This window comes from Akebia trifoliata, chromosome 5 (assembly GCF_017979445.1).
Source record: "Akebia trifoliata isolate Shusen 1 chromosome 5, ASM1797944v1, whole genome shotgun sequence".
Classification (NCBI taxonomy): Eukaryota; Viridiplantae; Streptophyta; class Magnoliopsida; order Ranunculales; family Lardizabalaceae; genus Akebia; species Akebia trifoliata.
In genome coordinates, this window is record NC_141379.1 from 5,590,957 (window position 1) to 5,604,320 (window position 13,364).

General features: G+C 33.3%; 1 protein-coding gene across 1 annotated transcript; it reads right to left on the reverse strand.

Annotated features, from left to right (window-relative positions):
* Positions 1-504: 504 nt before the first annotated feature.
* On the reverse strand, positions 505-2,552 carry LOC147401225 (homeobox-leucine zipper protein ATHB-13-like). Its single transcript, XM_086442416.1, has 3 exons — positions 2,236-2,552; positions 1,763-2,142; positions 505-1,133 (listed from the first exon to the last, which is right to left on the reverse strand). The coding sequence occupies exons 1-3, from the start codon at positions 2,366-2,368 to the stop codon at positions 801-803; spliced, it is 846 nt and encodes a 281-aa protein (XP_086298542.1). The 5' UTR covers positions 2,369-2,552; the 3' UTR covers positions 505-800.
* Positions 2,553-13,364: the final 10,812 nt, after the last annotated feature.

The following is a 13,364-nucleotide window of genomic DNA, read 5'->3' on the forward strand; positions in this document are numbered from 1 at the left end:
TCTTCCCACTCCATTAGTGGTTTTCTAAAACTCGTTTGGTGGACTTGACTTGGTTGAATTTTGAGTTGACTCAATACATAAAGTATCCACAAACTCATCTACTTGACTAAAAAAACTGAGTGTGTAAGAAGAAAGGACATGTGTGGGGTAAGGGAATGGGTGAACAGTGGGTCACATGCACTGATTTTTTATCAAAGAAAGTGACTTTGTGAGGCCAAGGCCAAGGAGTCAGCAATAGTTTACGGATGTCCCCTTCACGAGAATGACCATTTCCAACCTTCTTGTTTTTTTCTCCATCTTCTGTTTGTCTTCTTTTCTCTTGGAATGTGTGTTTTGATTCTCTCTCTTTATTTTTTTATTAATTTTGTGTATAATTTCTTCACCCTTTAACCTTTATTATAGGTAGATGAACTCAGCCTACCTCATCACACAATCTTTCTCCACAAAACTTGCAATTTTTTTTTTTTACCTTATTTAAGTAACCCAAAGCAGAATAGATAAAAGTTTAAGGAATATAAAACCCTTTATTTCATGGCTCATGCTAGAGCTGAAACCAGTCCCTAGCATAGCTAATTTAACTTAGATTGCTTCCTATGATACAACTTAAACTAATAAACATTTCTTAAAGTTTGGGAAAGATGGTATTTAATCCAAAGAAACGCAAGATTTATTTCTCCCAAATTGATCTTCAGCCCAATTGAAATTTAAGCTAATGAAAATAACCCAATTTCCCTCTTAATTAAGATTATTGCGCCCAGCCGTGAATTGGGTATTTGTCGGTTTGATGAAATGAATTCGATTCAATGGAGCTGGTGCTGCTCGGTCCATGGCCAAAAGTTGGGCTGGTCGTCGATGGTACAAAACATGTTGCCGAAGGTTTCGTCGTTGATCTTTGGGCAATTGAGGTTTGATTTTGAGGAGTTTTGAAGGATTTGGGCTACATTTGGGGGTCTGATGGATGATGGGAAGATGGGTCTTGTTGGGTGGGAAGAGAGAGGGCTATCAATTGCTGATGTTCTTGACATATCTAAGTTTATGTCAGAGCTGTTCTCACTTCTATTGCTGCATGAACCCTCAGTTTCTTTATTGAGGTTGATGAATTCTGTGGGTTCTCTGCTTTTCAGTGCCAATATCTGCAATAAATAGATTCACCAATCAATAAAAAGTTAAATGAAAGAAAACTAAATAGACCCATATTAATAATTTTTTGAACATAATTACAAAATGTAAAGTGGCAACTATATATGTCAATTGAAATTATATGAGCTATCCTAGATATGTGATTAGAGAATTTCTGTTCTTGAGCTATGATTTCTCATAATGGAGGAAGGACAAATTAATATATTTTATTTGAAAATCATGTTTAATTGGTTCAAGAAATCAACCAATATAAATAAAGGCTCTCCTGAAAAGCATGATCCACCGTAAAGTCAACAGCCCAAAACCCTTTTCAAAATAATCAAAATTCCCAAACTAGATTCCCATGCAAACATTTGAAAATTTTGCTTCATATCCCATAAGATCATAAAGTTACAAAAACCAACTTCAGAAAGCAAACCCAAGACCCAATAACATCTTCAACACAATACTAAACACAAAATTTAAAATTGTTCAATCCCATAAAAGAAAATTTACAAAATTAAATATCCTACACCAAAATCAAGGATCTTATAAGATCTAGATAAAAATAAAAATAAAAACCCATAAAAATAAATAATTAATAAAGTGATTCAAATAAAGCATAATTCAATTAAACTCTTACCTCTGCATGAAGTTTCTTATTCTGAGCTTGGAGAGAATCATTATCAGCCTTAATTACTTCAAATTGTCTCTTTAGGAGATCATAGTCTTTCTCAAGTTGCTTTGTCTTCCATCTTGCCCTCCTATTTTGAAACCATATAGCTATCTGTCTTGGCTGCAGACCAAGAGCTCTTGCTAGCTGCATTTTCCTCTCAGGTTCAAGTTTGTTACCCAACTCAAAGTTCTTCTCAAGTGTCTTCACTTGTTCAATATTAAGTCTCCTCTTCTTCTCTCCAATTTGTGAACCATCATCAGATAAATCCTCATCCCCATTGATATCTTCATGACACATGTCAACACCTGAAAATGACATGGATCTCTTCCCTTGAAGTGATGCAACACCTACACCACAAAAAACAATTCAAACCCATTAAGAGATAATAGAGAGAGAGAGAGAGAGAGAGAGAGAGAGAGCGAGAGAGAGAGAGAGATGACCATGGAAGTTTTGAGGAGTGTAGTTGGGGAGAATTGGACTGAGAGAGCTGGGAGGGTGGTGATGATCCTCTTCATCATTAGAAGTTTGTAACATGAAATTGGAAGGGAAGAAGGCCATTTCATTGCAAGTCATGGCTTAGGTACTGTGGTGTCATAAATCTAAAAAGATGTGATGATGATCTGATCATTTATTTCATGGAGAGGAGAGATGGATAGGGAGAGGAGTGGAGAGCTTTAGAGTTTAGAGTGAGAGACTTCTCATATATCACAAGAACTCTTTTTTTTTTTTTTTTTGATTATTTAAAATAATACATAAAAAAATTTGTGAGAACAAGTGTTCAAATGTAAGGAGTTGTGATGGATATCATACAAGCTGGATAAGTTCTTTATATATAATTTTATTTCATTTTCCAGAGGTGAAGGATATGTTTAGATCTTAATACATGTGTAGTAAATATAAGCTATTGACCATAAATACCTGTCTCCTGTGCTCGTCAAGGAAAATACTACTAATCTATTAACTTTTGGCCCTCTTAGGTGGACCTCACATGAAAAAATCAGATTGGTAGTTAAATATGAGCATGTTCACCATGAAATTGAATAACAAATTTAACTGAAAACATTAGGGCTTCAAATAAATTTTTATTTTTTTCTAATAACAGAGGTGTCTAGACTCGTAGTCCCGATTAGTAGGGGTGAGGCAATTGGACTCTTGGAGCAAATCATGCACACACATCGATCAGTAAGCCGAGATAAATCCTAGTGGGTGGCCAGTGAGGAGGCTTGAACTCAAGACCTCTCCGGAGGTCGAGGCCACTATGCCAACCCTCATTGGTTATGGCTTCAAATAAAAATTGGTGATAAATATGATCAACTGGGTTATTATTTTGTGTGAAGGCCTACCAAAGGTGGGGCAAAAATTTACTCGGCAGACGCTATAATAGGGCTGTCAATGAATGCGGTTCAAATCAGATTGGTATTGATCCAATGAGTAATTTATTAGATCCTGATCCGAAAAATCAATATATTTTGGATCATTCCTTATCCAATCCAAGTACTTTTGAGTTGGATAAAGGCTTTGGATTTAGATAAGGATCTGATCCGATAAGGTTCAGATCGAAATATCTTATCAAATTGATTTTGGATTGAAAAAAATGTCCAAATCCAATAAAATGTGTAAAAGTGTATAAATTGTATTATACATTTTATTTAAATATTTGAAACTTATTTAGATTTTTCATATCAAATGAACTTGGCCTGATTTGGATCCGATACGATTGTTATTGGACCAGTTTGGATTTTAATATTACATAAGTCCCATCTACTAATAGTCCAATCCGATATTATCCAATCATTTGGAGTACTTCAAACTGATCCTAATCAAATTGATATCAAATCAATCAGCCCAATCTACACTACACTATTTTGGGGGACTGTATTTGTGAGCAACACCTCAAATTTCCTCACTTTAAATCTGAAGTGGGGATATAATACTCAATTCTTTAGTAATTTAGTTGCCGAAGCTAAGAAATGTCTATATTTTATATTTTTCTTTATAGAACTGAGAAGTGGGTTCCTTGAGGAAAACAAGAAGTGGCTGTAATTCATGTTTTTTTTTTTTTTATAATTATTTTAAGTTCCTTTTTTGGTAGGGATTTTAATCCAAGTGTTATAGAGATAGGTGTCTGTTTTTTATTAAAGAAAAGAACTTAATGTGTTATTTTGAAGAGGGGTTTACTTGAGAAAATGGAGAAATGAGTTGGCACTGAATGAGAGAGAGAGAGAGAGAGAGCGAGCGAGCGAGATGGGTGTGGGCCCAGTGAGGAAAGCAGGGGTGCTACCTAACCCACCTACAGGTATCGTGCATCAGAGAGACTCTATGGCATCCATTACCCTTAGCTCAACATTAGAAGCAATGGACGGGGAGAGTGGAAAAAACCAAACCCTACCAAAGCTGTTTTTTTTTTTTTTTTTTTTGTTTAAAATAATTATTTAAAGGATTTTGGTGGAAGGATTTTTTTTAATAATCCATAAGTTTTGGATGATTTCTTAATAGGTAATTTAATAAAATTTTCTCTTTCTTAACGGTCTCTCGACCTCATCTCTCACATTTCTCACAATTGAATGTCTTAACTATTCAAACTCAATGATTTCGTCTAAAAAATTAGACTTTTGATATCTCAATCGAGTTTTGATGACTCAATTTCATTGAAAAAGATTTAAGAAGGAAGAAAAAATCATTTTCAAAGGTTTTTTAAATATTTAAAAAATATCTATAAAAAATGAAGATTTTTCACTTTTTTTTTCTTAGTTTTTAGATTAAAATTAATTAAAAATGGTTCTTTTAGTTTAAAATCACCTAAACAAGTTGTTATCTCAAGTTTTTAATTAATATTTCCATATATTTTGATTTAAAAAATTCAAAAAATGAAAAAAGGGGAGGGCGGGGGGTTACCAGTGTCGATTTCGACAATAAATAAGAAATAGAGAATTCGACACTAAATAAAAAAGTAGTGAGTTCACCAATAACAAAGGACCATTAAAAAAGAAAAAGTTTACTAAATATCCTACCAAACTACCATGCATCTTAGGGACTATTTAGACAGAAACCCTTCTATGACGTCGTTTAAATCATATATATATATTTTTTTCTGTCTTTATGTCTCCAACTGTGTCCATCCCTCTATCTTATTTGCAGTATCATACTGTACACAATCATTCCCAAAGTAAACCCATTAAAAATTCGTCACAAAATTTGAGGAAAACTTTAATTTCTCTTTTCCCGCAGTTTTACTACATTAAAAATGTGGCTGTTTCTTTGTGCCACAGCAAATCACGGCACACAGTTTCTATTTTTTTTTTTTTTTAATCACCCCTTTGGAGCCACCTTTAAGGATTTATCCCATAATCCAATTCTCTTACACAATAAACCCTAGAAAAAAAAATACCCTATAATAAAAATCGTCCCATACATATTAATTATACAATTTTAAAAAAAGAAAATTTATCGTAACCATTATATTAAAATCTCATCCAACGACTAGAAAAAAGATACATAGACAATAGAATATTTGCACATAATGCTCATAGGATCTAAGATCGATCAATTACATGAGTCCACGTGAATTAAATGATATCTTTAGTTCACAATATTACCCACATTAGACTCTAAAGTAACCTACAATGGAGAGTTTGTGAGCACTGTGATGAAAAAGTCCATGAGCAAAAATCTCTCGAGTCACACCATTTGATTGAAGTATGTTTTGAGGAAAAAAGAATTAATGAACCTCAAGGGATGGATTTTTTTTTCTAAATTTACCCCCTAATTTTTTCACGGTAACTTGATACTCCATTTAATAAACTTCTTCTTTCCTAATGCCTCCTCAGGAGACAATCCTCACCCACCTTTCTATTAGTGGGATCGATGATTCAAATCAACCTTTGTCTAATCATTGACATTGACCTTTGTTACAATCAACAATCCCAACGTTTCAACATGAATCATCGAGATCAACAATTTGAAATGTTAATTTTGATAATTTGAGTTCATGGTTTTATAAGGTAAGGGACATTAAGAGATCACCCCAAAACTTAGGATGCATTTAGAAATACGACTGGGTCTATTAAGTAATTTTCTTTTTTATTTTACTTAAAAGACCTTTTACTTTTTCTTATTCCAATACCAGACATTCTTTTGCAAAAAGTACATGAATTTTCATTGGATACCTTAGACTGCTCACTAGCTTGACGACAAATAGAGATGAAGCAACAAGTAGAGATACTTACTCATTTCCTAGATTATTTTTTTCTATTTTTTTAAATAAAAAAATCTATAATAAATAAAAATATAAGATAAGATACATTGAAATGCTTTTAAAGGGATTAAATAAATATGCTCTTTTAAAAAAACGTTCGGTAGTAGAGTCCAAATTACAGTGGGAAATAGACAATGATTGATGCTCGTCCACATAATCAACAAGCCAAAACGTATTTCATGATTTGTTATTTTCTTATACAATTTGATGGTTCTGTCATTTTCCAATAGATTTTGGGATAGTGATGGAATTTAATAGTGACAATGTGAACCTTAGATGGTGAATTCATCCTAATGATGTTAATTGTCCATGCAAATTGGATTTGGTGCTGGTGCTGGTGCTGGAGATGGTTTTATTAACTAACAACGTTTGAGGCTTTCCATTAAATCAATGGCCGAGATGGGAGAATACTCTAAGGATTCTCAAAAGAAGAAAAACAATGAATCCCTAAATATTTATAAAATTAGATTAAAAAAACCTCACTCCTTAACTTGAATCTTGATGATGATCTCCATTTGATTCCTACAAAACGTTTCAAATCTCTGGGAGATTTTCTCAGATCAAGACCTTCCGATGATCAAGTTAGCAAGAAAAAAATCCTGAAGGGAATTTCAGAATTTCAAAGTCCAAAGTTCTTTACCTGTATCCTCCTTTTTGTAATTGAAGAGAGTTTTAATCTCTTTAGGTAACTTTTGTCAAAAATCATGTGATTGATCCTTATACCTTATAGAATTAGGATATTTCTACCTTTATCCTCTTAATTTCGTATAAAATTGTAATTCTTTCCTATTCGTTATATTTCTAAGTTATAATCTTAATATGAAAATACAATTGTGATTGGAATCATAATTAAGCCAACGATTCTTCTGCTTTGATTTGCGTTAATCCTTTGCAAATTCTACAATTTTCCTTAATTGTAAAGATCACCCGACCATAACTAGCTGAGTAATTTGAGGTGGCATGTACCATTCTGGACTCAAGGGAGTTGGCACGTGTGGGGCTCTTTTGAAATTACTTGTCCACCAAATGGATTACACTAACTCTTACTATTCTATATGTTTCTATCGAACCCACGTTCTACATGCATTAGTGGTCACATGGTCTCTTTCTATTGGTCCGCATTATGTGTCATAATTATGCATCCACATAATATTTCTATAAAAAAGTATTTATCTTTAGATGATTTGCATTTTCTCTTTTATCTTAGACTTTTTGTTTTGGAACCAAGTTATCCAAACTTCTTAGAGCACCAAACAATCTTTGAGATATGTGTAATCCCATTTCCTCACAGTCGTTTGTTTTAATTTATTGATACTGGGAGGGGGGGGTGTCAATTATAGATATAAGGAATTGGATTTGTACATATCCTAAGAATTGCATCAAACCCATTATGATGCTACATGGCAAATTAGATCTTATCTTGTTAAGAAAATAATTTCAATGGAGAAAGACTCCTAATCATAGATCGATATATTCAAGAGAGATTTGTTAGGTAGATCTATCTGTTGCAATTTTATTACAAAAACTCTCTTACTTTATGAATCATGTTAACATGACTAACTTAGTAAGATTTCAAATCTTACTAGGAGTTGTTGGGCCTATATTGATTATTAAATTATCAATCCAACAACACAGCCTAATACATTTCATGGAAAAACTCATATTAAAAAAAAAATCAAAAACAAAAAACCTATTTGATTTTGATCGTAGGTGTTGAAAATGGATGTCTACCGAACTCCCAAATTTAAAAATAACATTCAACGGTGAAATTAACATTTTTATTTTCAAATTTTTATTTTTTTTAATTCTTAGAATATTATCCTTTATAACTCTGTGGAATCAAATCATGTTTTTGGATGTCACAAATTGATACTGTTAGATTCCACTCCAAGGTATGTTAAGTAACAAATTAACCCCTTAAATTTGAATGTTATGACGTGGATCCCCATTCCAGGTTTGCTTAGTAACAAACTTGATAAAGTGAGGTTTGGTGGGTAACAAACTTCATAAAGTAAGTTTCTCTTGGAGTTGTCAGAATTCCAAGGGAGTTTTTGTAATAAAATTGCAACAGTTAGGTTTGTCGAGTAAATCTCTCTATAATCAAATTGACACATATCCTAAAATCAGCATTGAGCCAATTTATTGTCCCGCATGACATGATTTTGTCTTATTTGACAAAGGAAATAATTTTAATAGAAAAATATTCCTAATTGAGAAGAGTTATCTTGGACAAATACAAGTTATGCAATCACAATTTTAAATGAATCATGATTTTAAGTTAAATGTCTCTCACAGAGCCTAAAGAAGTAGTCGTTGGATTCTACAACAAATCCTATAAAAAAAAAATCTAGCGTTCTTTATTTTGTGTTTATGTGATTGATTGATGGAGCTGGGGAGATCAATGGGATCTCGATTTTTGTTCTTACAAGAACCTCAAAACATGTAACCCTTAACATGTGTGTATTTCATTGATTCTGAATGGATAAAGTAAAAAATTAAGAAGATATGAACCCGATTCACTTCTTCTTATGAGATTCTCCAGTTAACTCCCTTAAAAGTAATCTAATGATCAAGTCATAAGAAATTTGGATAAAACTTAAGTTAAAATAGAAGACTCCATACATTTCTTCTTCATGAGAATCCTACTTATAGGCTTTTAGGATCTTTAGTTGGATTGTATATCTTTCTGGCCATATCACACCTTTCGTGTCTACTCTCGTACACTTACATAATCTTTCGGGATTGCATCCTCACATGCCTTGCCACATGTCGACCTTTGTTTGTTTCAATGGTTATGAATATGATTTTCTATGGTTGTGTATACTTGGCATTCACCACACGGCAATGTAAACTTTTTTCGTGCCATGACATTGTGGTGCTTTGGCACTTGTTGTCGGATTAGGATGTCAAGTATTGGAATCACTTCTGAATGTTGTGACACGTGTGTCTTCCATAAGTTTTGTTGGTATATCCACTCTTCCATGACAACGGTACTCTCCTTCCCATGTAGAGTGATCTCATCTTTTTATACTAGTTTCACGAATAGTCTAACATGTGGCAAGTGAAATTAAATTGACGAATTTTGATTGATTGGCCATTACACGTGCATGATCCAGTCTCTCTGCCGATTGTTGATGGGTGTCAATTTTTGATAGCTATAACTCGAGCCTGCTAGATACACCTTTGACTACTCAAGCTTCAGCTCCTAAATCCCGACTCATGAAATTATATCCCCCACGGATTTCATAATATATACAAAATAATGCATAAATCTAATGGTTAAAATTTATTGAAGAGTCGGTAACTCAATGGGTGGCACATGGCATTTTTTGACTCGCGATGGATCAAATTACATGTTTAAGAGACACACACCATCCATTCAAACAATTTATGATCATAGGATTTTGAAATTTGAATAAGGCTTAACCAACTTATACTATAGATTTAAATTTTTTCATTGATGGTCACTTGGCTATGGTCAAGTGTGAATATCCTTTTATGGACAAACATATTTTCTAATCTAATGAGAGAGTGAGAGAGAGAGAGAGAGATTGCGATGGAGTGGGAGTTTGGGGCCTACCAAAGACTACTTTATTCTGGCCAAAACAGTCTCACACATGCCTTTATTAGTTGGATTTGAAATTTAAGGGTATCCAACCCTCCCGTTGGTCCCATTGGTATGTGGTGGATCCATGTTCTCTTGCTGCTTACTCCTTAGTCTTTTCAAATAAAGTAAAAGGCTCCGAATCTTCCTTCCACGTGCCCCTCCCTTATAGAGCTTCCCATGTGCTTGTCATGACGTCACTTCTGTCAAATCTTTCTCTCTCTCTCTCTCTCCCTCAGTTAATATCTGGCCTTGACCTGACGCATATTATAATTTTGTTGAGAGTCAATGGATCGGGTCATACCCGAAGATTCAATTCCCATCTAATATCCTACTATTGAATTGGTTCTAAATCAATAAAAGGACCCGATCCAATGGTTTAAATAGACCCCGCAAGCAATAATTTATATTCTTACGTAGGACTGTCAACAGTTCGGATACAGTAATATCCAAATCTGAATTCGAATTTGAATTCGACAGATACTTTAAAATTCTATTCAAATTCGAATCCTATTATCTTATCAAATATCAGATAATATCTTATTAGAATTTGAATAATTTGTATATAAAAAAACATAATTTTTTCTTATCCAACTGATTTTTCATTATTTAAAAAAATAATTTATTATATATTATATTATTTATATAATAAATAAATAAATAAAATAATATATTATTATATTATTTATATAAAAAATTAATCAAATAAAATAATATATATTATATATTATTTTGAATCAAATATTATCGAATTCGAAATGTTAATATCCAAATTCGTATCCAATAAGGATTCAAATATATAAAACTATCCGAATTCAAATCCGATATTTTCAGATAATATCCGAATTTTCGAATTCGAATTTTTGACTATCCATTAACACCACTATTCCTACATAGGATCGACCATTTACATTCTCACTTAGAATAATACATGAAAACTCTTTAAGAAATTCTTACAATAATATTCTTATACATTTTGTTTAAGAAAAATGATTTTCTGGATTAGAAAGTCTTCACTCGATCAATACTCGGTTTACGTGGCAAGGACACAGAATCATAGATTCTTTTTCTTAGGATACACAATTGAACATATTTTATGGAGATGTGCAATTGAGTATCCCGAAGAAAAAGATCTACGAATTCATGTCCTTGCCACGTCAGTCGAGTATTGATCAAGTGAAGACTTTCTAGTCAGAAAATCACGATTTTTTTGTTTAAATATATGAAATTTATTTAGATTTTGTGTATCATCAATTTAATTATTATTGGATTGAATTTGGATCTCAATATTTAAATTAGATAAAAATTTGATCCTAAGAATCCAAATCCGATGCTTATCAGATCAGTTCCGAGTTCTATCCAATCCTTATTGGATTGGTACCGAATCAACACTGATCCATAGACAATCATTGGTTGTCAAAGCAGGTCTAAACTTTAGATAATCATAACGATTTTTATTACATTAATCTCAAAGATACCATACATATTGTCATTGGCGATCCTACAAATGCTCAGTAGGCCCGACACTATCACCTTCCTTCGATTGTGATTCATTAACTACTTGTCATTTATTTCTTTATTTTATTTTGTGGACAAAGATGTCTAATCCACATATATACATAAAAATTCCACTTGGCACATTGTGATTCTTTTGGCCCACCTATATTAGTTGAGTTGCACACCAAAATACACAGCTTGTTTATTAGTAAAACATCACAATTCAAACTCATAATATATATTTAGAAAAAGAAAAAAATTTCATAAATCGAAGGGTTATAAAATCATCAAACCAGCTTGAATTTAGGGTTATAGATTAAGCACTTGTTGGCTCGCGGGCTCACCTCATCTTTAACCTTATTTCCTTTTTTGATGTATGAATGCAACTAAAGATCCTATAAATGGAGAATTTTTCCTCTAAATCCTGAAATTCGTTCAAAAATCAAATAAATACAAATTTTTGTTGAATATTAAGATTCTTCAAAAGAAGTTGCATACATTTACAATTGAAACTTTTTTTTAATAGTGATTTCCTATTCTTTGACTATATCATTTTTATTTTATCTAAAAAAAGAAAAAAGAAAATCATTAAATCATGATCATGGTACGGTACGTTGTTTCCTTAAGACTTAAACTATGTCGTGATTACACAATGTGCCTTCATTTGATTTTCCTATGCATGCATTGCTCCTTATGGTCGGTGGATGCACATCAATGGTTGTGTGTGCCCACTATTGCCATTGTAATGAGGAATCAATTTGGGTGCCCAACATGTGGTACTTAGTCCTTTTGTTCTCGTTTCCATGAGACAATTTTGACACACTAGGTTCAACTGTTTGAGTCAAGAAGTCAAGTCTCAAACCTTTCGCATGTGCAGATTGAGCAGGACGAGTTGGGAAGTTTTCTTGCCTGGCCAATTTGATGACCCCATTAATCCAGTATTTTTTTTCTGGTCCATAAAATCATAAACTTCTCGATCTGGACCCTTTATTAAGACACAAATTTCAGTGTTCAAGAGATGGACGACCTGGAATGGATGTTAAGGCAGACCATTGGAGGGGGTCATAGGTGACATTGTCAACATTTACTTTTCCTAATGTACCATAAGTTAGATGGATCACCAGCTGGATGTTAGGTTATTCTCAAACATGTTTGTTGAGATTTTTAATGGTTTTCCTTCAACCTCTTTTCCAATAACACTTGGTGCCCATTGGAAAATAACAAACCACTTTAATTTATTAAAATTTATTTTATTTTTTTGTCTCTTATTTTGAAAAAATATTATGTATTTTATGATTTGGAGACTAAGGATCTGTTTGGATTGACTTCTCCAAGTACTTCTTACTCTTGCAGGACTCGCCTTTTTAACATGCTCGAAGCCTGAATTATAATGGACTGGATTTGGGCCTTGATTCGTTTCAAAAGTCCCAACCGCTACTATTTAGTCCAAATGATTCGGCTGAAATTGCCTTACCCAGCCCAGTCCTTTTTCTTTCCTAGGTGGAGCTATAAAGTAGAATTGAGTCCATTTCCCATCATTAGAGCATTTAATCAACCAAATCCATTGGACCCATTCTAGGTCCAATATTAGTGGTATACTGGAAATAGGCCCAAAATCAATTTCCAGCACTTCAATGGGTCTCCTAACATTAGCTGAAAGTTCGATGGTCATTACTTTCTTTTTAATCAATCAGATGTATTTTATGATTTTTCTAGGTCCAACATGTTGGTCTTCTTATATTGAATTAATGAGAGTAGTTAGAGTGATAAGTCAACATTGGTTACTCGAAAATATGATAATTGATAAAGGTTGTTAAGGGTTTGGGTTTGGACCAGTCCAACTAGGCAAAAACCAATTATTTCGAAAGGCTCAGTATTTTGATGTAAATCCTAGCCCAATAGTAGGTTTAAATGGATTGAATCTAAAAGAAGGTTCCATCACCATCCCAAATAGTTGGAGCTAGGGATGCAAATTTGGTCCAGAGGGACCGTCACCCAGACCAAAATTCAGCCCGGCCCATAAAAAAGCCTGTTGGTTTATCCCCAACATGAAGCCCATCTATTGTTATAGTGGTTCATTTGGCTTTTGTGCCCGCCCACCTTGCCCACTAACGACCGTTGCCTCCCTCCCTACAAATGGTTTTATTCCATTCCCCAGGCCCATTTACAAACCCCGTTTATTGATCCCTGATCGAAGCTCAGCCCATTACTAT

Bases quoted from the DNA above. Each gene is read 5' to 3' on its own strand.
- LOC147401225 (XM_086442416.1), bottom strand. From the start codon at position 2,368: ATGACTTGCAATGAAATGGCCTTCTTCCCTTCCAATTTCATGTTACAA. The intron at 2,143-2,235 runs GTCATCTCTCTC...TTTGTGGTGTAG, and splicing joins CACTCCTCAAAACTTCCATG to GTGTTGCATCACTTCAAGGG. The intron at 1,134-1,762 runs GTAAGAGTTTAA...TATTTATTGCAG, and splicing joins ATAAGAAACTTCATGCAGAG to ATATTGGCACTGAAAAGCAG.